The 22,238-nt window shown below is 27.6% G+C and overlaps 1 protein-coding gene across 10 annotated transcripts in view; it reads right to left on the reverse strand.

Annotated features, from left to right (window-relative positions):
- LOC107451346 (latrophilin Cirl) overlaps positions 1–22,238 on the reverse strand; it is a 627,655-nt gene that overhangs the window by 192,466 nt on the left and 412,951 nt on the right. For all 10 annotated transcript variants that reach the window (XM_071177653.1, XM_043039805.2, XM_071177651.1 and 7 more), the window contains one exon: positions 11,113–11,226. In XM_071177653.1, the coding sequence (XP_071033754.1) occupies positions 11,113–11,170 (58 nt within the window). In that variant the 5' untranslated portion in view covers positions 11,171–11,226. The remainder of the gene's footprint in view (positions 1–11,112; positions 11,227–22,238) is intronic.

The raw sequence follows: 22,238 nt of genomic DNA on the forward strand, positions 1-22,238 counted from the left end.
TAATAGTTTAAAATTAATTATTTTAAATAATCTTTTAGATTTTTTTTTAGTTCAAAAATTCTAACCATAAATTATAGATGAGAATAGTATTTTGTCTTCATCGTTTCGCTCGTTTTTTTTTTTTTTTTTTAAATACATTTTTGACGTCAAAATCTGAATTACAGAAAAATATCATTTGTGAATCTCGGACAAGATTGTGAATTAAAAACACTCGGAAAGTGCATTTGTCGTTAAATAATGAATGTGATTAGTGTATTTGCACATTTAAGTGTGTGACTTTACCATTACTAGAAAATAAGAAGTTAATCATTTCCAACTCAGTCTGTCAGCTCATCGTGATGCCCAGAAATATTGTTTTATCCATACGAATGCTGATTCCCTTGTTAATGACATTAGTTCTTTAACCCTCCATGGCACGTGGAAATGCATTTTACCGTAATTTGCCCCTCTCGGCCACTGTGGTTTTTCTTATTTGTTCATCTTTTTTCTCTCTCTGCTACGAAGGCTTTTCTAGTTTTGTTTTTCACCTTTCTTTTTCCTTCTATTTTTCGTTGGCAATCACCTGTTTTTGAGCGTTAGAAACATATCGACTGTTATTTGCTATTTATACATTTTTTTTTTAAACGAATGAAGTTTTAAATAAGGTAATAACTTACCACTTCAGTTTCTTGGGATTACTTAATATACTTTTTATAAAGTAAGTAATGTATATTAAATAATCCCAAGAATAAAATCGACTGTTATTTGCTATTTATATATTTTTTCAAAGCGAATGATGTTTTTAATAAGGTAATATCTTACCACTTCAGTTTCTTGGGATTATAAAAAGTAAATAATGTATATTAAATGATCTCAAGAAACTGAAGTGGTAAGATATTACCTTATTAAAAACTATTCACTTTAAAAAATATATATAAATAGCAAATAACAGTCGATATCAGTCTTGGGATTATTTAACATACATTACTTACTTTATAAAAAGTAAATAATGTATATTAAATAAAGTAAGCAATGTACATAAAATAATCCCAAGACTCATATCGACTGTTATTTGCTATTTATATATATTTTTTAAAGCGAATAGTTTTTAATAAGGTAATATCTTACCACTTCAGTTTCTTGAGATCATTTAATATACATTATTTACTTTATAAACATTTGAAGAAAAAGAAGAAAAAAAAGCGATACTCAAAAAATTGAGAAGAAAATCGATGGTGTGTGTGGAACGAACAATTTTACTCGGGGACACTGAGTCTACAATCCGTTTAAGTTTAGTTGACATAGAGGTATTTTCTGTCAGACGAAGTAATTATCGAGAAGGCTTTCAAAATAATTCGCGAGAAAGGAGGAGGATTATGAATTTATTCATAACTTGTAAGGGCGAAGGAAGGGGAGGGGGAAGTAGCGAGGAATGTGGAACAATTCTACGCGGACGTATTTTAGAGTGTTATTTAGTTTTAATTCGGCACAGAGATAAATTAAAAGCTAGAATAGTCTCCTATGATTACTTTCTGCCGCTACTAATCCAGGATTTTAACGAGTTTTCAAAACTAAAGAACTAAGACTTTGGCGAAGAATTTTCGAGCCAATTCATGGTTATGGATACAGGGTTTAAATAACAGAAGCGAGAAAATGAAGAGAAGCATAGTTTAATCACCACATTAAGTTAATCTAAATTGTGGTTAGAGAATAGGCTGTGTTGTTTTTTGAAGAGGGATTAAATGCTGTTGGTTCGATAAAAGTATCATAAAACTTGAATTCTTTTGAAGAAATGTAAGCAATCATGAATTTCCGATGCTGCATAAACAAAAGGGGTATTTCGGTAATTGGAAAATTTATGCTAAGCTTAATATTTACATAAAAGAACTAATGTTTAGAATTTTCGGAAATGAATATGTTAGAACTTTGAATAAATGATGGGATTATTTGCGCTTAAAAAAATGCGTTCGCAAATACTTATTGAAGTCATTAATTAGCACAAAAAAAGAATCCTATTAATGTTTTTTTTTTTTTTTCTCAGCTTTATTTTTAAACTGTAAACTTTTCTTTCTTTGAAACGAATATATTTGTTCTAAAGAATGAAATTAAACCAAAATCTAAACTTTTCAATTGCATCCCTAAATAAAAAAAGAGAAGTACAAAAAAAAAATTTTTTTTAAAAATTCAAAGATATTTTTTAAAAGTCGGGAAAAAATTTTAATCTTTTTTTTGTAAAATAAATATGAGAAAACTTTTGATTAAATGAGGGAATTAATTTACATGAAAAAAGATGCGCTCTAATACTTATTGTTAGAGCAAAAAATAAAACCTATCTAATTTTCAAACTCTTTTTTAATAACCCTTTATTTTTTAACTACAAACTTTTCCATTTTTTTTAACGAATATACATTTCTCTGTTAAAAAAAATAATAGGTCTTAAGCAAAAACTGAATTTCGCAATTTAATTCTTAAATGAAAGAGGAAAAAAACACACAATTAAAAAATTTCAACACAATTTTTATTCACAGGTAAAAAAAACTGAAAAAAAAGCAACTTTTTAATCTTCTACATATAAGCTGAACCACGTTAGTTTCGGCTACTTAACAGAAACACGCGCGGCAGTAATTCAATCAGGCATTCCTAATCGCAGCTTCATTTATGTTCCTGACACCAGGTGTACAGCAAACGATAATTGCCCTCCAATCAGAATCTTCTTTTTTCTTAAATTGCTTCTCTTCATTTCAACTTCTTTTTATTTCTTGCGCAATTTATTTCCCAATAATCGTATGAAGTATAAAAAGAATCTTTCTTTTCTACTGATCTAACGACAAGGAAGAAATTAGTATTTTTCATTGGTAAGAATTTTCTTTTGCAATTATTTCACAGAGAAGTTGGCAATAGAGGAGCCTCAAGAAATGCAAATTACAAAATGGCCTCTTTAATAAAAGTAAACGGTCGGATCACGCGAACATAAAGCAAACAGAACAAAACAATCTTTATTTTAACTTTAGCGATCGTTAAATTTTTTTCTTCAGATCAGAATCATGTAAATCAAAATTATAGGATGCATTTTTCTTAAAATGGTTCATTTGTTTTCGTGAATCAAAATTCCAGAGCTACGCAACATATTCAACAGCATGCAACTATTATACAAACAAATAAAAAAAAAACAAAAGTATTTTTTTTCTCTTTAATAATTGTTTGATATTAATTCAGAATTTTAAACGTTTGAAAAAAAAGTAAGGCTCATTATGCACTGACCTTGAATCGTATTTATATAGCATCTGAAATATTAAGCTTTAAAAAAAAAAGGAAAATTGTTTGATTGACAATAAAATAATGTAATGATAGATAACGAACGATTGATAGGGCATCGCGTAATACTTTTTTTCTTTTTTCTTTTTCGGCATCATTTGTGTATCAATATTATTCTGCCGATTAATAGACCACCAGAGATATCTAATTCAAGGACAAACAGAAATATCTTCCAATTTAGAACTTTCCAGGTACATATTCTGATAGACCTGAGTGATTGATTGATTGATTGTAGAGTTTAATGTCACAAAATCCAAATGAGGATATGCTGCGCCAAACAGTACGTTAATGCAGATTAAAATGCAAAATGCATACTACAATTTTATTTTTATAAAATACAAAAAGGCAATAAAATAGCGGATAGACCTGAAAGATCGTGAATTACTAGTACAATTTGGATGTCACGAAAAAAATATTCTAACTAAAAATATAATGAGCATTATCGATATCTATAGTTACCAAATAAAATCATTATCGACTACGATAATATCGTGATCTTAAGTATTTCCAAAATTGATTATTATACAATTATTATGAAAAACAATGAATATCGAATACGATAACATCACGATTATTATCGATTACGATATTTACGGTGAGTTTGAATGTATTTCATTTGGGTGACAAAAGTATGGATAAAATTGTGTAAGTTCCATGTTATCCTATATAATTTCAACCTAAAACTGGCCCCTGTTTCTAACATATACCTCATAGATAACGGTTAAAGTTTGACAACGATGGATTGCTATCCCGCATATCTTATTACATGCTGTGAGGTCAGAAATTCTTGGTTCTTCTTTAAGAAATTGTAGATCAAATCCATATCCTAAACATATCAGACACGTGATCTATTACTCTGACCTTGGAATATTTTAGCTTGAATGCTGAAGGCTGACAGACGATAGGTAAGAAAAAGTAAACACCGACTGCTGTCTAAAAATAAGATAAATTTTAGGATATAATTTGTAATTAAGCAACTGTTGATCTCCAGATATGTGAATTATTTATTTAGTTACATGGTGGTATGTTTTCAAGTACTGTAAGCTATGGATTTTATATGTTTGACAATTATGCGCAGCTATAAAAAAATTTACAATCATCAAATTTTGTAAAAATAGCCCAAATATTAACCCATTTTAGGACAATTAGAAATTTTATAAAATGTGATATTATTTTCATTTAAATCATGTTATTTAAGAAATAAAATGTTGCGTAATGCACAATGGACACAAATAATTTAGTTAAACATTTTTTTTTTCTTTTTTACATTTGTTTTAATTTATTTACAGCACTTGCAACTTTAGTCCCTCATAAAAACATATAATTACTCTCAAACGGAACACTTATAAATTTTCAAAAAATTTAATTCATCAATAACCGTTTCAAATTTTTTTAAAAAAAAAAGAAAGAAAGAAACTAGCATTGGTGAAAAATTTATCAACAGAAAGTGTTTATTTCAATTGAATTACTGATATTTTATGGATTTCAAAATCCTTTAAAATTGCAGAAAAATAAAATTAGCGAAATATATACCGTTAATAAAAAATATATTTAATAATTAAAAGTCACTAAAAAAAGTCATTCGACCAAACAGCCGTGAACGCACTTTTGGTCGAAAATAGATTTAATTTTACACAGGTTTGTCATTGTTAACCCATTTAAATGCGTAATAATTCGTAACCAATGAAAGAACCCATTAGTTCAATAATAAGAAAAAAGAATATTAGAGATTTCATATTACATTTTACATTATTTTATACATTATATTTTATATTAGAGATTTTATATTATGTATTATAATTTATAAAAATTACTTGATTACATAAATAAAATATGCAAAACTAACTGCTAGCCTTTTATCTGAGTTACGAAACTAACCCTATTTTGCTCCATAAAATCTAAACTAAATGAGAGGATATTCAAATATTACGACATTAAATTTGTGACTCTTTCGAGCAGCATCTTCCTCCAATACAACAAAAATAAACTACAATTGTTAACATCACCTGCTATGTTCACATAAAAATAAAATAAAAAATTATTGTGTAATTCCCTATCTTCTATTTGCAATTTACGAGCTTCTATTTTTAAGATTAAGAGAATTTGTCTTACGTAAACACTGCCCTTAAAATACAAAAAAAAAAGCTTATGTCGAATAGAACGATTTCTAACACGCTTAAAGGGTGAAATGAATTTGCTTTAATTTCACATAAGCTTTTAAATTTTAAACTGATAAATTAAAAAATAAAAATAAAATGATTGAAAAAGAATCAAAAATAAAAATTTAATGTTTGGAACATCTACTGAATATTTATTTATTTGGACAAAAATATGTGCATTAATATTACAAAGAAAAAACGCTCTTTTTTTTAATTCCAAACTATTTTTAGCAGACGGTTCATATCTTGAAAGAATCTGGTACTACCAATTGTTGGACAGAGCAAAAAATATAATCAAAATGGCAACTGATCTTTTATTTATGACTTTCAATTACATCATCAGAGCATTCCCACATCTCGCTTTATCATACAAATGACGCTAAACATTGTCTTTTGGATTCTTCTAGCGTGCAAAACACAGAGACACATCTAAATAGTAAAATGAAGAAAGTGGAAAATAAAAGAAACCAAACGATTTTTTTATGTCTCCCATTTGCCCCAGGTGTCACAAGACAAGCGCATAAATTGAATGTTTCGCTTTTATCGTTGTTTTAGTTCGTTTTCTTAGAAGAAAAAAAAAACAAAGTTTACACAAAAACAATTGAGAAGAAAAGGGCAATAAAAGATAGTTACTTATAGCTTGAAGCATTGTAATTGTGGAACGAAATTTCGAATGGAAAAATGAAAAGAGTTTCTTCCTTTCATGCGCCGAATATGCAATAAATGTCGAAAAGTTTATGCATTTTCGTTTTAAAGATAAGTCGGGAATACAAAATGTTTTCTTTTTTTAAAAAATGGTTTCTAAGGATGCTATTGAATAGTTACAAAGCACAGTCAAAGCTCCATACGAAAAGAATATTGATTGTGACTTTTTCCCTCCGTATGTCTTCGTTAGAAACAAAATTAGAATAAACGTTTAAATAAAATGCATAAATAGTTGTAGTTTTAAAATATATTCTATTGGTAACTATTCGGATTTACCATTAAATCGTAATTTGTTTCTAATTTTTTAGTATAAATACTACTACTAAGTCCACTCATAGCGGATTATGATTTATTTTCAGTTATTATAATTAATTTTATGAAATTGTTTTTATTACAAAAAATGCCTGTTATAATGTAATTATAATTTTATCATAGTTTTTTTTATTGCTTACTATAAATAAGTTTTTAATTGCATGCCATATAAACTATAATTTTATCAGAATTTTTTTATTGTTTGTAACATATATTATTAATTTTAATACAGTTCTTTTAATGCCTACCAAAGAGAATATGGTATTATAGCTTTTTTAACTGATTAGCACATATTTTCGTTCCTTTTTATAATTTCTTACGACTTAAATTTTTGTAATATGAATTTTTAAGTTTCTTTTCCCATAATTTATAATTCTATTTAATTTTTCATTTGGAACTTCTTAAAAAGTAAGATTTTTATGACAATTAGTAATTCTATTGATTATAATTTTCTTTTCCTTTTGCTCAATATTAAATACTTTTTTAACAAATCCAAAAATTAAAATTGGGAAATCAACGCAGTTGTGTAGTAAAAAACATTTATATATTGTAAAAAAAATAAGAAAATTTTGTAAAAAAAAATTTTTTTCAGAGGAAGAACTAATTTTAAATTTTAAAAATTATTTTTTAAATTATTTTTCTCTTTTTCTTCCCTTCGACCAGAATGTGTTAATTTAAATTGCTAGAAAAAAGTTTGTTGTAGGGTCATAGAAGCCTGTAATAAAAAATAAAAATAAAAAACTTGAAATTGTAACTATCTTAATAATTTCGTGTAATTCCTCAATTCTAAACAAATGAGCTTGAAATCCATTATACAGATTTTTTTTCTGCTCAGAACTAGTTTAAATATTCAAAGAATAAATAGAATAACCAACCATTTGCACGAAAATTGTATATTCGTTAAAAATAATTCTTACAATAAGATTAATTATAATGAATTAAGCTTCACTATAAATGATTTATAATGAATTAAATCATTTTTATGGAATGAATTAAATCTTTATAACAAAATGAATTATCCGAAAATTAAAAAAGTGATATTTTTCAGTCTCATTAAAACTACAACATTTTTAACTAATGCTTCACCGTTACAGATTTTTACATTAAATAATTTGCGATTATAAATTAACTAAATATTAATGAACATGCATTTTTTTACTGTTCTCACAAATTTACATTTTTTAACGAAAGCCGTTTGTAATTTAGAAGTATGCATGCTGGTCATTAATTTCAATGAAGACAGTCTATCATCTTCACAAATAAGGAATTTGTTATTTTTGATTCTCAAAAAATCATGAAGAAAGTCATTGTTTTGGAATGATAGAGGAAAGCACGAGGAACATAATTATTGCAAGATTAAATAAAAATTCCTTCCACTGACACTTTTTACCGCTTAATGAAGAATTTTTCGAATCGTACGTTTTAAAAATCTAGAAGAAAAAAAGATTTTCATCAAAACTCTTGATTATTATTTTCTACGAATATATGAAAGATAAAAATTTCATAAACGTTTAGTGCGTCTATAGAATTTATTTTTAAATAACATAATAGCAAGCTCTCCAGCCAATGGCCTTTCGAAATTAAACAGGAAGCGCATATTGTTTGACAAGAGAGCACCGCTAGGGTGAATTTGCGACTTAGCTCAGATGTTACGTTATAACCACCTTCATTTAAATTTTTTGAATTCTTTTTAAAATTAAAACTATTCATATTAGAAGTCGTAAATCAATATTTAAGCGAGGACAAAACGAAAACGTTATTAAAACGTAACTAAATACTGCGAAGGGAGGTGGCACTAAAAGCACCAAAACTTGTTTGTTTGCAAGAAAAAGAGTTGACAAGTTTTATAAGGTAATCAAATTTTAATTATATGTTTTTCATACCTTCTTTCAATGGCTATTCTGGCAGACTTGAAATAATCATAACTGATTTGTTTTGTATTTCTTTACGCTTTAAACATTGATTTGATTTTTTAATATATACATGTATATATATTAATTACGTTCATTATGAAATACTATGAAGAAAATTCGAATTTTATCAATTTTACAAAACTACTTCTAAAAATATATATAAACTAATTAATTACACTTTTAAAACTTTCTAACCACTAGGTTAAGACTTTTGTGTTGAAATATTAGATAAAGGAAAGATAAATTGAAATAAATTAGTACCATAATTTATATTTTAAAATAAAAAGAAAAATTTCTTATGAATACTTATATGATTAGGAGTTCAACACAAAATATTGCATAACGCTTTTATTAATTCCAAAGGCTTTATGATTAGATTTACGAATCTGAGAAATTTTTTTTAAATTTTCTGTAAGAATAAATATTTTTTTGACTTATATTTAAGTTGTAGGCTTAGGACTCCTCAAACCTATAAGTGAGTTACCGAAAGTTCCCGGAAAAACCTAAAGTTAATAAAATTAAACTCAAGCGTTCGTTAAGACTTCCAGTTATTAAAAATATCATATAGTTTGTACTCTGTCTGGGTTCAAGTTATTCGAGACAATCTCCACGCTTCTAGTTTAAAAAACACCCTTTTCTAACAAAACAAATTCCGATCCCAGACGCATATGAAAAATAATTAAATTGTGTAAAAAAATAAAATTATACACTGAAGAAAGCGTTTTTAGTTGTTTAATATATCGAAGAATGATGAGGGCTGTTGAAAACTTACACACACCTGCCCCATGATCCCCCATATCAGAATTTCGAATTCCATCTTGTCTCATTGCTTAGTCTCATCACATCATCGAGTGGGCCTTAAAATTGCACTCTGCAATCACCCTTGGTATTCAATTACGTACCTGTCTATAAATAAAACCGGAAAAGCTAAATAAAAAAGTAAAATAAAAGTCTGATTGCGACTCCTTGTAACAGAAATGGCCGCCCCAAAATCACGGCCAATTACCGTTTATTACGCCGTCCTTAAAAGTTGGTCGTAAGTTTTCGATCAAATTACATAAAAAGAATATATGCGCAAAAGTAGTTAGGCCTCTCACAGGGACGTGCCTCGCTTGATCTTCTATAGAGGTCGAATTGTCAGGTTGCAGTTATATAGGGTTATAAAAGAAGCCAGGGAACCTTCTTGTTCGAAAGCATCAAGATGGCGGTCGTCTGCAGAATTTTAACGCAGGAGTGCAAACGATTTTTTTTTTATTCGCGTTTCTGACCTGGCCACCTTTAAATTAGATTGGAAGTGAAGCGAATTTAAGTGATGTCCTGACCTTAAATCGATTTTATTTCCTACCATCAAAACAGTAATGGCTAGAAAAGAAAGCAGTCAATTTGTGTTTTGTGATTGTAGAGATCGCAATTATTTCGTGATCGCTTTAAAATTTTGAATATTTGTTTTATTCAGATGCCTAAATTAAGAGTTTTTTTCTTTCCTTCAAAAAATTTAATAATTGTATTAAAATCTTAGCATAAATGTTCTTAGAGCAGCAAGCAACAATTTAACTCAAAGAATAAATAAATTCGCGTGCAACGTAACATTTGGTTCGAATTCTTTTAGCTGCATAAAATCCTGATGCGGTGGAAAAAAATACATGCAATTCGAACAAGAAAATCAAAGACCGCAAGATAAGAAAACCACCAAAGATCACATGTTAGAAAATCACTAGCAAATCACAAGAAAAAAAATCAATGTATCAAATAGTAAACCATTAAAAATCACTAGTATAAAGATAACACAAGTTAAAATATGAATTATGAAAATTACAACTTAAAAACACCACTAAAGTAATTATGATTAGTTTGGTAACATTGTTTTCAAAAAAATACATAAATAAGATGTCTGTGATATTCCCTACAACTCTATAATCAATTTTGAAGTGTTTTAACGGTTAAATTTTTTGCCTTTAAAGATATAAACTAATGGCAGGTGGACATCAATTTTAGATAGTAAATTAAAAGAATGTAATCTAGTAATATTTGTAAAAAAGTATATTTATGAAAAGGTGATATTTTTTATGATACTTGATATTTTTACGAAAACTTTGTAAGAAATTATTTGTGCAATTCTTCGGATAGCTCCTATATGAGAATATTTTGAGTTAGATGATCATCGAATTGATTAAATAGAATATACTGTTAAAATTTGAAATAATCAAAGATAATTTGAATGTATCCTAATATTTTTGTTCTAAAACTGTACAGGAATAACAGAATTAATTTAAAGTGAATTTAGATTAGATGTATTTGCTAATATTATATTGATAAATTTTTCTTTTGTCCTTTCGCACTAGAAAAATAATTGAAAAGATAGAAACCATGTAAAATATTAAAGGTAGTACAGACCTACTTTTACAAATACGTTAGTAAAGGGTTATAAGTCAACATTGAGGTCGCAAACATTACTTTGTGATAATTTTAAGATATTTTAAAGGAGATGCTTTTACAATACTTAGAAATGCAAAATCTAAATGTAGTTTCATATTATGGCGTGAAAATATTTTCCTTCTGGTGATCTAAACTTTATTATTTTTAAGGAATTAAAAAATCTATTTTAGGAAACAATACGAAGAAAGACAATTTTTATCTCTTTTAGAGCTCTTTCGTTTAAACAGCAATTAAATGTGTACTTTTACAGAAAGAGAATTACACTGAGTAAGGATATTCATTTAAGTACTTACCGCCATTGCCTTTCGCAGGAGGTAATAAAAACAAGGGTAATAATATCACAAAAATCATTGCTCTATAGATGAATATGTTTAATAGGTTTCTTCTATGAAGACATGGACCCTTTTCTGTAAAAGAAAAGAAAACAAAATAAGCTACAATTTTTTATGAACTGCAATAAAAGTTATCCTACACTTGTATTTTAATAAACCTACATCCTAATTCGAAATATTCAAATGAATATTTAGGAATTTAAACATAAATTTTAAATATCCTACTTGTGCCGAAAAAATTTTAGTTAAAAAAAAAGATTTTATCAGAATATTATCGATTATTATTTATAATAATAATAATATTTATAATAAATGCGCGGGGGGATATATAGTTGAATGGCAACTAAACTAAGTTAAATGGCAAAAATGAGTACATTTTACCTTATTTTGGCCAAGGTTTTTAACTTACACTTTAAGTCAAATGAATTTTTAGAATTAAAATTTTTATTATCTTACGTGGTGAGAAAATAATTTTTTAAAAAAATCATCAGAATATATCTCCAATCATTCTAATTTAATAAATGCGCAGGAATGAAAATATCTAGTATTAAATGGCAACTAAACAAAGTTAAATGGCAAAAGAAAATGAATTTAACCTTTGCTCACGGTTTTTAACTTACACTTTAATTTTAAACATACAGATGAATGTTTAGAATTAAAGTATAGGTAAAAATCTTACTGTTGAGGAAACACTCTGATTTAATAAATGCACAGAGGAAAGCACTCTACAGTTAAATGGCAACTAAACTAACTTAACAAATAATAGTTAAATGGCAAATAATTGTCTTATTTTGAACCACAGTTTTTAATTTGCGTTTCAATTTTAAAGATTCAAATAAATATTTAGAATTAAAATATAAGTTAAAAAAAGATCCAACCTGTTGTGCCAATAAACGTTTTTTAAAAACAAACAACTTAAGTTTCCCAAATCATACTAATTTAATAAATGCATTGGGAAAAAATAAATCAAAACTCGAGCTAACTAAACATAAACTAAAGTTAAACGGCAAAAGAAATTAAATTTAATCCTATCTTCGGCCACGGTTTTCTGAAGCAAATTTTCTGACAATAAACAGCGAGAGAAAAACAATTTAATCCATAAAAAAATACAGAGCATTCAGCGGGTCATTTCGCTTAATTTAATCCAGAAAAAATGAAACAATAGCAATATAATCTCGTTATGGAATAAATGGAAAAAGAAGAAAAAAAATGAGGAAATGAATAAACACATAGAATTGAAAAAAAGAAAAACTATCCTTGTTCTAATGCCCGTATGAGCGCCGGCGGCCATATTGGTACTACAATGAATAAAATTGATGAGAACAGTGTTGATGTGTTATATAATGACATACAATGATAGAGTTGGGTTTTTAGTTTCCGCAGCATATGTTTTGCGAAATTATGTTAATGATAATGAGGTTAGGATGTTTTTATAGGACTTGGTATTATGAGAAGGAAATGCAACAATACAGTCATTCCCTACTACTGTTTTGTCAAAGTGCTAACACAAAAATAATTCATTTCTGAATTTTCTTTAATTTTTGTTTCTGTTTTATGGGAATTATACATTCAGGGGTCTGTCCAGACATTTTGTGAAAGGTCCGTTTTTGTAAAATTGTGAAAAAAATTTCTCGTAATTTGTGAATATAAAATACACATTCTTTCAACAGGGGTCCGCTTTTGTGAAAATAGGGTCCGTTATAGCAAAAAAAAATTTTCAAGGAGTTCTTAAATTGTAAAGACATACATGATTATGCTAAACACAGTAAAATTATAATTAAAAAAAATTTAAATTTTGAAAAATAAACAGCAAATGCAGCTACTAAATTAGCTATGCAACATACAAATATTTGGTATTTAGCCTATACTGCTGAACGCAGAATATTAATTTCGGACGAATAAAGGAAGAAGCGTCTGCCGAAGACAAAATTTAGTTCGTTTACATCTGTCTTTACCCCCCCCCTTCCTGGGAAGGGTTTATTCGATTAACAAAACAATAATGAAGATAAACAAATTTGTGAAGGGTCCGATTAAAAGATAAATTATTTTGTGAAGGGTCCGTTAACGGACCCAAATTTCTTCTAAACAGACCCCTGATATTTATATTTTGGTTCAGTTAATTTACGGAAGTATAATTCTGATAGTTCGAACAAATATGGAAACTAAATTTGAACGAGACAATGTAAATTTTTGTACTAAACATATTGTGCTTTTGGTGCAATCTTAACTTTAATTTGAATACTATGCACTACGCATCATATAGCTGAATATTTCAGCGAAGTCTCAAAATAAAATTGGAAATGGTTCAAATTTAAATGTTTTCATTTTTCTATAAGTAATAAGTTATGTTTGAATTTTGTTTAAATTTTTTATAATCGTAAATTTGGAAGATACCAAAATGATTTTGGCGAAAATTGCCCACGTGTTAATATTTAAGTACCCAATTATAACATTTTAAACTTCATGCAATGTAAACTTCATATTAAATATTTTCACTATTCAATACATGATACTTTTAGTGCAATAATTATAACAAGATACTTTACTCTTGGTACAGTATTAAATTTTGCAATTTGCACAGCAAATGTAATACTCTAGACTTGGTACAATGTAAAATCTAATCTGAATACTATGAACCTATAAATATGATTGAATTGAATGTAGGGTTTAGTGGCACAAGGTCCAAAAAAAAGGAGATACTGCTCCAAACACACGGTTTTACCTATAAATGTGATACTTTTTACTAAATGCGAATTAATTTTAGTTTCAATAGTTTGACTTTATGCACTTAGCATTATGCCTTTTATGTGCATGCAATAAAAATAATCGTTGGTATTGATGTAATAAAAGTATCAAACTTTCTAACGGAAAAAAAGTATCTGTTTAATATCAGAAAATAATTAATACATTACAAGTTATGCTAGTTTCTTCTGGGATTTTTTTCACAGCAATCGAGTAAAATCTGGGTTTTTTTTTAAAATCCTTCTCAGAATAATTAAAAAATCACATATGTAACTTCGTATTCATACAGAAACGAAACAAGATTCATCAAAAATTTAAACCAATCAATAATTTAAATGCAAGCATTTACCAACCCAAATAAAAATCGAATGAAACACAATTCCTAACTCTTATTATATTTTCTCGACACAAAATAATTACTAATTATCACACAAACACTCCGTTTTCAATCTGACTACATAGATACTTTCTTTTTGTAATGGTATTTAAAAGCACACATTTCAATAATTGATTGACGATGCTTGAAGAACCCATTTGTTTATTTACCTCCCCTTACATCCAATCCTGTTTTATTCTAGAAAATGGAAGAAAGAATAATGTTGATTGTTAATTTCTGGTTTATTTGTTTTGAAAGCGATAATTAGTTTGATGAAAACGAAACTTTCGAAACATTCCAAATGAATTCTGTCACTTAAAACGATATAAAAATACTAATTTGTGGAGATATTTTCATTCTTTTATTACGTAGAATATAAATTAAACGATACTCTTTGCGGTGTATTTTCAATAAAATGCATTTTATAGAAACTATTACATATATATAAATTCAAATGTCAAACATTTGCATTTTGATTTATTATTGTGTATGAATTTATGTGTGCTGTAATAGTTTGGTTATTTATGTATGCTATAATAGTTAGGTTATAAAAAAAATTTACATTCATCTTATGCGTATGTATTTCAATTTAATATATAGTATATATATCTCCTTTATTCAAACATATATCATAGCGAAATATTCTAGGACATGCCCCAAAGAATTCTAAACAACAAATTTAAAAAAAAAAAAAAAACTTCCATTTATTATTACACTAACCAATAACGAAAGTCAGCATTGATATTCCTAAACTCCATTTTTCAATATATTCAATGACTATTTTCAACCAACTAATCTTTTGCATTTCTTTTTTTTTTTTTTTTTTTTTTTTTTTTTTTTTNTTTTTTTTTTTTTTTTTTTTTGAAAAAAGCATGAATTGAAGAAATAAGAAAACAAATCGTAAAGAGATAGCAAGAATCTAGTATAACAAGTTAAAATATTGCGAAAAAATAAATAAAACCTTGACTTAATTATGACTTTACACATTCATTAATGTTAAATAATCACTGTTAAATAAACAAAATTGTTTTTAAGTAAGCAAAATTCAGAAATTTATTTTAACAATTTTACGAGTTAAAAGATTATATATAATATTGCGGTAGATTTATCCATCTAATCAATTGAATAATTATTACTTAAAAGTAATGTAAAATGGGCAAGTATTAAGTATATATAAAAGTATATATACTTATATAAAAGTATATATACACGTGTGCAGACAATAGCTAATAGGATAAGAATATATTACAGTTGAATAGAAAAAAAGTAATAAAAAAATATTCGATTGCCAACTAAAATAAACTTTTTTCAGTAGCAAGAGGCAGTAATTAATCATGTGGCCACAGAAGGGAACTTTTTATTTGGCCCTTTCTCTCGCAAGAACAATATTTCTTAAAAAGCACTGGGGGAAGAAAAAAATTCTAGAATACTCTGGGGAGGGCGAGGGTGACCAGAACACATGCATCCGGGGACATTTAGATGGTTCCTATCACTTTACACATCAATCTAAAAAGAAAAAATCCCTAAGGATCGTTTTCAATCATCGACTAAAGTAGGACCACAAACGTTGAATTGCTTTTTCTTTCCTTCGCTTTGGGCATTGCTGTTGAAACATTCACTGCCTTTTTAAAGTTTTCAGGTATTTCATTTTTAAGAGTACTCTTCTTAGATTTTTAAAGTGTTGTTTTTTTTCTTCTTTTAAATTGCTGGGTTAAATGTTTATTGACATTTGAATAAAACGATTTTTAAATAAAATATGCATAAAGTTTGAAATGCATAAATAATAAAATTAATTGTAGATCATAACATCATCCAGGAAAAAAAATCGTCTGACATCACATTCATTACACGTAAAAAGAAATCGCAATTTTGATTCATTACTGTTTAAAGTATGTATTTTGCCCAAATTGTCGACCTAGTCAGTTTACTTATACATTATTTTAAAAAAAAAAAAAATTTAAAAATATGGAATCCCAACAAACCAATATAATTAAACAAAAACAGCTACTTAAATAATCAAAAATATTAATGGGAGACAAAACTGGAGAAATGAACGAGAACTCACGTTAGAAACTCACGAAAGTTATAAAAATAGCATAGTATTTGATAAAAAGTATAAGAAGATTGGCCTTAAGTATAAATCAATTGAAATTCCGCGTTTTTTAAAATAAACGCCATCTAAATTTTAACAAAACTTATTTCATCTATAAACGCAGCATTTTTGTTATCTACACTGTAAAAAATTGCGGATAAAAATGCGGTATAAAATGTGCACTTTGGGTGATTTATCTGTAAAATCTATTTTTACAGTAAAATATTATACCGCTATTTTTACAATAATATTTATTTAGAGTTATTCAGTGATTTGATGATAATTATTACTGTAAATGTACCAAGTTTCGGTAAAAATGGAATTTACGGTAAAAAGTATTGGCACCCTGAGTGCCGGTACTTTTTACCGTGATTTGATATGTAATTTTTTACATTGTATGTAAGTTTCAGTTCATACTAAAATATTTGTAAAAATTTATTAGAAAATACATATTTGATTTTAAAAAAATACATTCAAATTGTTATTTTTAATAAAATATGAGAAATGAAGTTAAGATAATTATTACTAAAAAGATAAAACTTGAAAAGAACATTTCAGTCATAAAATATCAGCGAATTAATCAATTATTTCGCTATTTGATCTTCCAAGAAAATCAACAGTAAAATGACAGTTAAAAAAAAAAAAATTTGAGCGCTAGGAATTGCACGAAGAATTTCGATTTTAGGAACTGAAGGAAAATAAAATAAAAAATAAATGACAATAGTTCAGTTAGATTTTTGACACTTTCCTAGGAAAGTTCTTTATTTTCTTCCACTCGTTCTATGTTCCAATACATACGGAACACTGCGGTATATATATTTTGAAAGTTTTCTCTTCTTGAATAAAGCATATAAAAAAATATTAAAAAAAAACTTTAAAATGTTGCTAAAAATGAGAGAGAAAAAGAAAGTTATATTCTTCTTTTTCCCAGTATTTGTGCCGATGTATGCAGCCTATTGTTTTTGTCCCCAACTTGGGAATAAAAAGCCTGTCAAAAAATGTCACACGCAACAATTCTTACTGTGATTTCGATTTTCTTAAGCCTTTCTGATCGATGTAAATAAAATACAGACAGGCGTGAAACTGGAAAAAGTGCATAGGTCAGAAATTTTAGGCTGTTTTATGTGAATATGTAGCACAAAACAACACCATTATATTTTTTCAGAGTTACATTTTGGAGCGTGTTCAACCATAATATCGTTTAAGTTGGATGAAACCTTAATATGGTGCAAAATTGAACCATATTATCAAACTTCTTTAGGTACCCAAATACCTAAGGAGGCAAAATGTTGAAACTTTTTTGCATCTGATCGATGTAAATGAAATACAGGCAGGTGTGAATTCTGGAAAAAGTGCATAGATCAGAAATTTTAGGTTGTTTTATGAAAAACTGTGGCACAAAAACAACACCATTATATTTTTTCAGAGTTACATTTTAGAGCGTGTTAAACCATAATATCGTTTAAGTTGGATGAAACCTTAATATGGTGCAAAATTAAACTATATTATCAAACTTCCTTAAGGTACCCAAATACCTAAGGAGGTAAAATTTTAAAAATTCTTTTAAGTAGATTTACGTTTGTATTATACACTAAAACATGGTTCACGATATTAAGGTTCAAATAGAACAAACAGCCTAATGCAGCAAATTTGCATCGTATACTATTACGGTTTAAAATGTAGTTAGAACTGTAAACATCGTATGCGCACAATCATGAAAATTACAAAAGTATGGGGAAAATCTTAAAACAAATAGTTAGCATTTTTTTAATTAATCAATTTTTATTTAAATCGCTTCTTTTTAAGTCTATTTTTGAATACTTCCCCCCCCCCCAGAAAAAATAATCGTTTTCACTCTCATTCTTTTACATATTCTTAGAGCAAAACTAAACAATTTTTGCGTTAAGCTTCCATGTTTGTTCAGAAAAGTTTAAAAGCAATTCACAAAAGCCCCTCAACGCATAAAGATCCGATATTAGCAATTTCGCGCTTTAAAACAATAACAGAAATAAATTCTTTGGGGGGAGAGAGCTTCCAAATTCCGTATCTATTTTTATGTTGAATTTCAGAAAAATGAGGTAAGTCAGAAGTCGTTCCAGTCACTTATCTCTCTTTCTAAACATTCTATCTTCTTATGTTTACGTTCCTTGGAATGAGTCGCTACATTTAAGGACTATTTATATCATTAAGGCTTCAGATATACCGCTAACGACTTTAAACAAGATACTCGCTCTTCTCTTCATTTTTTGACAAAACTAAGGATTTGGGGGTCTTTTTACGCTTTTACCTCATCTTCAAAGAAAATGACTAAAAAAAAAATACTGTTACTCAGTGGGTTTTCGGGAGCAAAATCTAGAACTGACCTTATCGCACCTTGGCCAGGAAAAGGCAAAGAAATCAAACGGTGCTACAAACTAAGTCTGACGCAAAACAGAAAAATATTAAATTAAAATACATAAAATAAAAGGAGGAAAGATTACTGATGTGATTTAAGAAAGTGGACCCGTACCGAGCTAAAGATGGTGTATTTGTGTAAAAAGTGTAAAATGGAATAATGCATAGTATCAGAAATAACGTTATGTTTAAAAACCAATTTTACGTCCATGGGTTAAAAGGCGTTTATGGTTTAACCCAATGGTTCCTAACCTAGGGGCGGTAATCCTAAATTAATCTCCAAACTACTAAAACTTAAAAAAGAGCTCGATCACTTTTGGGTAAAAAATGTGTGTATAACATTACTTAAGTTTAAGTAAGACAGTATAAAATCAGAAAATCTATGTTATAAATCGGTGAAATAATGCCATAGCATTATTTGAGTCATAATAATAATAAGTGCGGACTACAAGACAGTATAAGTAGATCTATATTATAAATCGGTGGAGTAATGACCTGCCTGGAGTAATGCCATAACATTATTTGAGTCATAATAATAATAAGTGCGGACAACAAGACAGAATAATTGAATCTATATTATAAATCGGTGGAGTAATGTCATAGCATTATTTGAGTCATAATAATAATAATAAGTGCGGACTACTAGACAGTATAAGTAGATCTATATTATAAATCGGTGGAGTAATGCCATAGCATTATTTGAGTCATAATAATAAATGCGGACTACAAGACAGTATAAGTAAATCTATATTATAAATCGGTGGAGTTATGCCATAGCATTATTTGAGTCTTAATAATAATAAGTGCGGACAACAAGACAGAATAATTGAATCTATATTATAAATCGGTGGAGTAATGCCATAGCATTATTTGAGTCATAATAATAAGTGCGGATTACAAGACATTTTAAGTAAATCTATGTTATAAATCGGTGGAGTAATGTTATAGCATAATTAAAGTCATAAGTACGAAATACAACATAAATTACATAAAAATACGTAGCACTAAATCATAAACTTGACTGTATTCTAATAAGAATAACAAACCACAGCATAAACAACACAAAATGTAAAAGAAAAAATTAACTACATAAACTATTTAATGTAATAACATGAAATAACAATACAGGCTGTTTAATGAAGACTTAGTTTTTCGTTTCTTTAAAACGTAAAAATAATTACCATATTAAAAAGCCTGGTTAAAAAATTTCATCACAAAACTTAAGAATAACTAATTACATCTTTACTGTAGTAAATAAATCTTTATTAGCTTGAAATGATCATGATAAATCAACATTAAAACTGCTGTTACTGCTGTACGTTAAGACAACGTTAAACAAATTACACAATAACAAGCTATATAATAATAGTATAAACATTATACGCTTATGTGATTACGTATTAAAATGCAACAATATTAAGCAACAAAATTAATTTTATAAAATATTAATAATAATAAACTGCGCTGCAATTTAAGTTTTTAAATCACATTTAAAATTATATTGCACCTATTGCACTTCTAGAAAATTTAAAATAACAGTGAATAACATGATAAATACGTGATAATAATAAATGTTACAATAAATAAAACTGCAATAAAATCGCATTAATAACAGTAGTAAAATTACTTAATGATTAGTTACAGTATTTTATTCAAACCTAAAAATAAGGCAATACATAACTCGTCAGTAAGAATTATCTGTGACTTTTAAGCAAATTGAATAAAACTACAAAATAATACCAAAGTTTATGGATTAACTTTTCTCATAATAAACATTGGCAGAGACGTTTCATGAAAATCACTCCAAGGATTTTAAGCATGCAATTCTTAAAAACTGATTTCAAATGAAAAAATGTCATACATTATTAACGTTTTATCTACCTAATGTATTCAATAACATACATTAAAACGAAATAAAGTCAAAATCTTCAACACATCAATTTATTTTTTAATTTTATTTACTATTTTTTCTTCTTCTTGAAGAACAAATAAAGAACCGTAGAAAGAAAATACCGACTTCACCGTTTTTCACTTACATATCATCTTGAATATCTAAGTTTTTTCTTTCTTTTTTTTAACGTTTTAAACGAAAGAAGAAGAAAAAATTCCATTCCTGTCAAGACCTCCCCAGATTCAGCATTTTTTTTTATACCTTATACAGCTTGGGGCAGTAACTTCATCTGCATAGATTTTGAGTGTGTTTACAATACTGCGAGGAAACGAGGCGGCATATTTTTTTTTAAAAAAATATATTGAGAAAGCATTTCTTATCTACTTTTAAAAATGTAAGTTAAAAAATTTTTTTTCAATAAATATTCCTTTTAAAAAAAAAGCAACAAATTTTTCAACAGTAAACATTTTTGCCAACTAATCTGCTATATTGCAAGCGCATGAATTTATGAAGATAAACCCCGTGATTGTTATGCGTATTGAATTTAAAATAAGAGAATAAAAAATACTTTGTTCTGTAAAATGTTTAAAAAAATTAAATTTTATCTCATCGACTCTTAAGCATGCATATATATATATACCCGGGACCTCTTATTTGAGGTCAGCTTCCTGACAACCAAAAGGTATTAATATTTACCGAGAAAATTCAAAAATATAAAATAAAATAAATAATAAATAAAAATCTTTGTAATGATTGGGGAATTATTTTAATGCATGATTAATGATTGATTGGCGATGAATGAGAAAAAAACTCATCCACCATCAATAATAATTATCAATACACGTTTTTTGTTATTGCATTTTGTTGTTTGTGTTTATGCATTGCGATATATCGTGAGCAACTGAGTGAACTATGCAACATCGTTAATCTTTAGAAAACTCATCCACTATCAATAATTTTTAATGATTTTTTTTGTTATTGTATGTTTATTATTGTATTATTTCAGTTTGTTCGTGTTTGCTTTTACTTTTCCAAACTTTTTATTATACGTACTTTCAAACATTAGCTGTATACCTGTGCGTNATATATATATATATATAATGCCTTTCGTCATTCGGGTAACAGAGCAGATTTGTTGACTAGTTTCTCAGGGGCATTATAATAAGTGGGCCAACGTTGCTCCCACAGTAAGAACAAAGAAGAGGAAAGAACCTCCATGCCTTATCTGGGATTCGAACCCGGGACCTATATGATTTGATGTCAGCTTCCTGACAACCAAAAGGTATTCATATTTATCAAGAAAATGAAGGGGGGGGGGAAAGAAAGAATAAATAAAAATCTTTGTAATAATTGGGGAATTATTTTAATGCATGATTGATGATTTATTGATAAATGATTGATTAACGATGAATGAGAAAAAAAAAACTCATCCACCATCAATAATAATCATCAATACACGTTTTTTGTTATTGCATTTTGTTGTTTGCGTTTATGTATTGCGATATATCGTGAGCATCTGAGTGAACTATGCAACATCGTTAATCCTTAGAAAACTCATCCACCATCAATAATTTTTAATGATTTTTTTTTTT

The sequence above is a fragment of the Parasteatoda tepidariorum genome, chromosome 2, assembly GCF_043381705.1.
Source record: "Parasteatoda tepidariorum isolate YZ-2023 chromosome 2, CAS_Ptep_4.0, whole genome shotgun sequence".
Lineage (NCBI taxonomy): Eukaryota > Metazoa > Arthropoda > Arachnida > Araneae > Theridiidae > Parasteatoda > Parasteatoda tepidariorum.